This window comes from Frankliniella occidentalis, unplaced genomic scaffold (assembly GCF_000697945.3).
Source record: "Frankliniella occidentalis isolate FOCC.00 unplaced genomic scaffold, Focc_3.1 Scaffold30, whole genome shotgun sequence".
Classification (NCBI taxonomy): Eukaryota; Metazoa; Arthropoda; class Insecta; order Thysanoptera; family Thripidae; genus Frankliniella; species Frankliniella occidentalis.
Genome location: NW_026267160.1, coordinates 1,000,325 through 1,006,328, shown reverse-complemented (window position 1 = coordinate 1,006,328; position 6,004 = coordinate 1,000,325). Strand labels below are relative to the sequence as shown.

The following is a 6,004-nucleotide window of genomic DNA, read 5'->3' as shown; positions in this document are numbered from 1 at the left end:
CTGAATGCGGCTTCTGGACAAATGGTACTGATATTCCAATTTTCTTCAGCCACTTTTGGTCCATTAACTAGAGCAAACAACTAGATCAACACATGAACTAAAAAAGCTAATCAAATAATTTTGAAGAACTCACTACAAATATTACCTCATATTGTTTCCCTGGTTTCATTTCAGAGAGAATTTTTTTCACAGATGCAAACCAATCAGTAAACGACGTAATCCTCTTCTTTTTGATGCTTAGCTCACTAATCATCTCATCAATTTGTAATCGAAAGAGATTTGAATGGAACAGATTCTCAGTTTCTCGAAGCCGAGTCATTTCTTGAGCTGTTGGAGGTTTTTGCAGTTCTGCAGATGTTTTAGTTTTCTTACGTTTCTTAGATGATACTGCATCAGTCCCATTAAGAGTCTAAACCAAAGTCCACACATTAGTATTTTACAGTGAAATTATGAAGTTTCAGTAGATATTATAGTTGTCCAATATTGATGAGAAGAAACATCCAGATATAGTTGGGCCAGTGTTACTTTGGTCTTTGGTTCTCATAAGCAGCAATGGCGCTGCCCTGCAATCCGAAGACCAAGGTAGTGCTGGGCCGACTATAACCAGGAAAAACAGTTAACATTTACTCACTTCGGAACACCTTCTTTTACGAGTAGACTGATCATCATTATTATCACCCTCAAGAGCTTCAACAATACCATCATCATCCTCATCATCATCTTCATCAGAGAAATCGCTCTCCGCTTCACCAACATCTGTGTGCCCGTTACCCTTATCAGCATCCATACTCTTTTGAAAATCTCCAAGATTGACTCCAAATTCCATGTCTTCAGCATCATCAGAGTCTGATGATCCTTCGTCCGAAACAGGTACTTGTTTTTTGGCCGGCTTCGATTTCTGTAATGAAGGCACAGGGGTTAAAAATACTGTGATAACAGCAAGTATTGTCAAAGAGACATCGATGGAACCCTATTAAAAATGAGCTTGGCAGATATTAGATTTTTCACAGTATTCAGACGTCTGAAAATGGGGCTATTTTACCATTTTGCAAAGTATTAGTATACAATCCACGTGATGTTGAGGTTTTGGTTAGAATTATAACTACATAAAGAGAAAAGCTTCAGTAATGAAGGTCAAACTGTACGTTACCTGGTGTTTGAGGGGTCGGGATTTCTTAAATTTGCCTGCCATATTTAGAACAAATACAAAATGCACCGATAACACAAGAAATACTTAAGCGTTGGGATTGTTTACATCAATCTAACCCCACATGTGGCACAGGTGGAGCATGGGTATGAAAAGTTCAGATGTGTGAATTTCTCATACACAACTACATGCTTTTCTGCCCGGGAAAATTCGAATGAAGCGGGCAGTGTAAACGGGGCGCGGCCCGGTACCTCTACGGAAACTACATTTAATCCACCTTGCTTTAATCTTGTTTAGAGGAAAATTAGGTTCACAAAAAATATAACTGTAACGCGAATGTCATGAATTTATCTCTAGGAAAATTGAATCGAAGCTTAAGAGGCTTTCGAAGCTGTGAATCACCTCCGTGCAACCGGCAGTGAAAGTATAGAGCCGCGATCATTTTAACTCTAAAATAATAGTTTAAAAAAATCAGAAATGTGGGCCCTACCCACCCCGCTTTTGCACCGGGACCCGCCTTCTGAAGTTTGGAGTTCGGAATGGGATCCGTTTTGAGGCTCGCCGGACATAGCGACCACGTATTCACACCTGTCCGGAGGGGTGCAGAGGGAGTTAGAAAGAGACTCTTTTAAGAGACAGGCGTACGGCTGTGAGCCAGATACGACTAACGTCTCTTGAGTTTGTCTAAGGTCTATTTTTGGACATTTTAGACGTCTCTAACGCAAGTAGCGCCGCACCACTCCCCACTTGGAGAGACTCTAGCAGCGGCGGAAGCGATGGGGCGGGCCGGCGGCCGGCTGCCAGCGCCCAGCGCCTGCCTAGGCACCTTTGCGCACTGACCTGTGGACCTGTGTTATATTCAGTTAAGAAAAGTCTACCGGGGGCGGCGCGCCCCGGGGCGTAGACTAACAGCGGGGTCTGGCGGCGTGGCGGAGCGTGGATCGTTGGTGTCTCCCGCCCCGGATCCACGCTACGCCACGCCACCATGCGGTACAGTGAATAATTCAAAATAATAAAGGAAGGGGCTCTATGGACCACCCTGTATGGTGCAATGGCTCGGTTTTATCGGGCGGATGTGGAGCGTGCCCATCAGCCCGTCACGTCAACGCCTGTGCGTGGGCCGCTGTCCAGACTGGACGTCCAGTCCGGCGGGGAGGACCGGGAGGACTCCCGGTGCGACCGCCGAACCGGGCTGACCTCAAACATGCTGCTGCTGCTGGCTATCGTGGTGCTGCTGACGAGCTACTGCGAGGTCGAGCCCGCCACCAAGTGGATCAACTCGTTTGCGGTGAGGGGCGGTGCAACAGCTCGACATTTGTGTTTTGTGAGGAAACGAAGGAACAGAAGTCGCAGCAGTCTGGCGCCACTCTTCATTGATGTGTGATATTGCACCGATCCCGCAGGGTCCGTGGGTCGCCACTTTGGGTCCACTCAAACAATGCCCGGGAGGTAGGGAGGACGACGTAGTTCGGTTCAATCTACTGATCAGTCAATTCCGACATCCTTCGGTAGATGCGCAAAAGATGGTACAAAGACTCTCCGGGAATGTTACAGTCGACCAACAGCTGAATAACAAAGGCGCGGTATGGTGGTAGATCAATGAAGGTTACTATAATTTTAATAATCTACCCCGTTTAAGAATATCAAATTCTGAACCGGGTGGATATTTTTTTTCTTCACTGCCAAACTTCAGGAGAATGGGGGGTGCATTACATATCACCTTTTGCAAGCTGAAGGGGACGCAGATGACCCCTACCCAGATCAGGCAGGCTGTTGTTGGAAACTTCTTTCAAAATTGTTAATGAGCTATTTAGCCGATACGAAATCGGCAGGAAGAAGAAGCCGTGGAGCCAAACAAACATTCAATTGTTCTGGTTTAAAGCAGACGAATTCATCGAAAAATTGAATGTTTGTTTGGCTCCACGGCTTTCTTCTTCCTGTCGTTTTCGTATCGGCTAAATAGCTCATTGGTCACCAATTTATTGGGGTGCAGAAAAGTAATTGCCTACAACAATATTAATTCAAGCTATTAACAGAAAAAAACCCCTCTCAAAAACGTGAATAATCTATCCCCGCAAAGATCCTAAAGGATTATAAGTGAGTGCCTACGCAAAGTTTTATTTTAAACTGAACTATGCGAACAAATTTGAAGAAATCGAACCCCTCGCTTAGTGCCATCGAACGATATAAAACTGAAGTTTGTCAATCACGAAAAAAAGTACCCTGTTCACATTTAACTTTACTGTTTGGCACGAAAAATGTTTTGACCCCTAGTCAATATTGCGAGCTGCAACCAGAAGCAACAACCAGTGGAAGGAGAACGCAATGGTTTTAAAGTTTGCTATTGGATGTTGCCAATCACTGATGGAGTACTTCCCCGACTTCACTAGAAACATATACAAGCTCGAACCGAATGAATACCAGAAAGGTGGAAAACCCTGTATCATTCCAAAGGTGAGTTCAGTTTTGAATCACGACTGAAACTATTTCCCAAAGTCTCGCCAAAAGAGAAGCACAGCGCATACTATACTCAGCCTAAGCAGGGAATATTTTTCATTTATGCCAGGGCATCTACTACGCTGATGAGGAGCCAGTAAATTGGACCATACCTAAGGTGCCGGTGCTACCTTACGGCTTATGGCGGCTGCAATTCTCTTTCGACTTGGGAACAGAATCAAATCCAAAGCGTATTGGGTGCTTTATAACGGAGGCCACAACGCACCCCAGGCTGTAGTCTGCTGCTGCGGCAGCTGCCTCACTTCCGCGGAACGCTCGTGTCGTATATATTTTTGCCGTTAGTATTATATAATATGTTCATGCTTTTGTTAGTGTTCTTGTTTAATGATAATGTATACAAGCCAATAGGCGTGTATACCCTATAGGATTGTGCAGCGGCAGAATATCTGTAATTTTGTTTCAGACGAAAGGTTGGAAAATATATTCTTGGTCCCGCTCGGAAGTTGCCACGCATTATTCATACTGCAGTCCAACTCTTTATTTAACGGAGAGGAAGAGTGAGGGGGCGGGTGAGCCTCACGTACGTCCTCAGTAACTGCGCAACTCGAGAGGAGCGCGCAGGGTGCTGGGTGCAGTACGCCCGAGTAGAGCACGTTGCCTATCCGGGACTCGGTGGGCGCAACCCCGCAGCGGCCAGTAGTCCTCATTAAATGGAATTTTTTTTTGTGGCAAAGGTGTAGACAGGTTACTTTTCAGAAGGCATCTAATAGTTGTTGCATCTTTTACATTAAATAATTACTTTATTTAAACATATCAGGGCGGGGGGCTTAGAGTTCCGGGTAGCAGTTCTTGGATCGGTGCGGCCGCCGGTGGCGGAGCCGCTTCACGTCCTCCAAGGGCACGGACCTGGGTCACGGGGAGAGAGAGAGAGAGAGAAGAATTAGGCCATCAGTCATCGGTAACTCGTCCAGGGTCCGGGGGCGGGGGCGCGATTTGTATCGGAGGTCGGCGGGCTCCCTACAGCTAAGCGGAAGAGGAATCGCGGGCATGGAGCGGGGAAGCGATCTGATTGGGTCGTGAGGTGGTGGTGGGTCTCAGGCGACCAATAGGGTGAGGCCATCTCGAGTGACGTGGCGGCGGCAGGAAATACCGAAATATACTACTTTCTTGACGCAGACTATAGTAATATGTCTATTATTGCTTCCGGCCGTGAGAAACGAGATTCAATCTGCAAGGTCAGCCCTTCATCATATGTGAAATCTGTTCGCGAGCATGCCAAGTCAAAAGTAGTGCCCTGCGAGGAAAGTGTGTCTTGGTGTTTAGAAAATGGGGCGTGGGCCTTACTACTGTGGAGGGGCGCTAGCTCCTGGGCTACTCTAGATATGGTCTGCTCACGTGGAAAGGATGGGGAGGATCTGCTTGTAGAGGCGTCGGACGGGCGTCAGGAGCACGCCGTCACCGTCCCGGCGCAGAGAGTCCATGACGCCGCGGTAGCCGGCGACGGCCTGGCGCTGCGCCGCGCTCAGCTGCGACGCGACGGCGGGCGCGGGGCTGTCCAGGGTGACGGAGAGCAGGCTGGCGAGCTGCGTCTCGAAGCCGACGCCCGGCAGCAGGTAGCCCAGGCCGTCCGCCATGCAGCGCGCCATGTACTCCCAGGGCGGCGGCGCGGCCCGCAGGCCGGGCAGCACGATGGTCGAGAGCACCTCGCGCGAGCGCCGCACGGTGGGCTCCAGCCCGCCCTGGCAGAAGTTGAATCTGCGCAGAGAGTGACAAACTCTTTTCACGGCGCTGCCTTTTGAACTTGGGGTTGTAAATACCATAGAAGTGTCTGAGATGACGTTGTAAATGTATCCTCGTGGGTGGCATTTATCGTAGCAGAAAGTGCGCCCGCTTTTCTCAGATCCATTCGACAAAAATGACGGGGGAGCGCGGCAGCTCGGCGCCTGCGAGGCTCGGGATAGGCCAGCCCGCAGTACACGCGCGCACTGTTGGCAAGACGTTGCCTACCCATCAGGCGCTATGAGAGCTTGCAGAGGCTGAACTCGGCAGGTTCGTAACGGCGAGTGACGGGCGTACTTTCTGGATGGACCCCTTGTAGCGTCTACAATGCTTCTCTCATCAACCCGCCTCCTCTTAAGATTCTTAGCACACTGCACTCCATGTCTGTTTAATATTGTTTTTCCTCGCTTACTTGTCGTCGATGCCGAGCGTGTATCCGATCACCTCCCAGAGGTGCACGAAGCCGTCCAGCTCCTCCACGGTGGCGTTACCGACGCCGTACCGCTCCGGGAACTGGATGATGGGGCCGACGAAGGCCCACTGCGTCACCGACATGTCGTACTGACTCATCCATACTGCTCCTGGCACACCGGTGTCCTGGATAAACACAAGTTGTTGTTT

General features: G+C 48.9%; 2 protein-coding genes across 5 annotated transcripts in view; one reads left to right on the top strand and one right to left on the bottom strand.

Moving 5' to 3' along the window:
* Positions 1-2,266: 2,266 nt before the first annotated feature.
* On the top strand, positions 2,267-4,106 carry LOC113208220 (uncharacterized). Of its 3 annotated transcripts, XR_003303495.2 has the most exons (5): positions 2,267-2,435; positions 2,551-2,730; positions 3,422-3,601; positions 3,714-3,941; positions 4,068-4,106. XR_003303495.2 is itself a non-coding variant. In XM_026425129.2 (4 exons), exons 1-4 carry the CDS (start codon positions 2,352-2,354, stop codon positions 3,879-3,881), a joined length of 612 nt encoding a protein of 203 aa, XP_026280914.1. In that variant the 5' UTR covers positions 2,267-2,351; the 3' UTR covers positions 3,882-4,106. The 3 variants fall into 3 exon arrangements, 2 of the variants coding, with proteins under 2 accessions (XP_026280914.1, XP_052121710.1); XM_026425129.2 differs by having other exon boundaries at positions 3,714-4,106; XM_052265750.1 differs by having other exon boundaries at positions 2,551-2,752; positions 3,714-4,106.
* A 278-nt stretch (positions 4,107-4,384) lies between these two features.
* The window catches only part of LOC113208219 (uncharacterized), a 4,406-nt gene continuing 2,786 nt past the window's right edge, over positions 4,385-6,004 (bottom strand). The window contains exons 4-6 of one of the 2 annotated variants that reach the window (XM_026425128.2): positions 5,796-5,980; positions 5,000-5,359; positions 4,385-4,510 (exon numbers count right to left, since the gene is read on the bottom strand). In XM_026425128.2, coding sequence (XP_026280913.2) covers positions 4,432-4,510; positions 5,000-5,359; positions 5,796-5,980 — 624 coding nt within the window. In that variant the 3' untranslated portion in view covers positions 4,385-4,431. The remainder of the gene's footprint in view (positions 4,511-4,999; positions 5,360-5,795; positions 5,981-6,004) is intronic. The other variant, XM_052265749.1, reaches the window with a different exon arrangement.

What these genes read in the sequence shown, in the direction of transcription:
- LOC113208220 (XM_026425129.2), top strand. Translation starts at nt 2,352, where the DNA reads ATGCTGCTGCTGCTGGCTATCGTGGTGCTGCTGACGAGCTACTGCGAG. An exon ending in AGCTGAATAACAAAGGCGCG is followed by an intron (nt 2,731 to 3,421) that starts GTATGGTGGTAG and finishes TTTGACCCCTAG; the next exon opens with TCAATATTGCGAGCTGCAAC. An exon ending in AACCCTGTATCATTCCAAAG is followed by an intron (nt 3,602 to 3,713) that starts GTGAGTTCAGTT and finishes CATTTATGCCAG; the next exon opens with GGCATCTACTACGCTGATGA.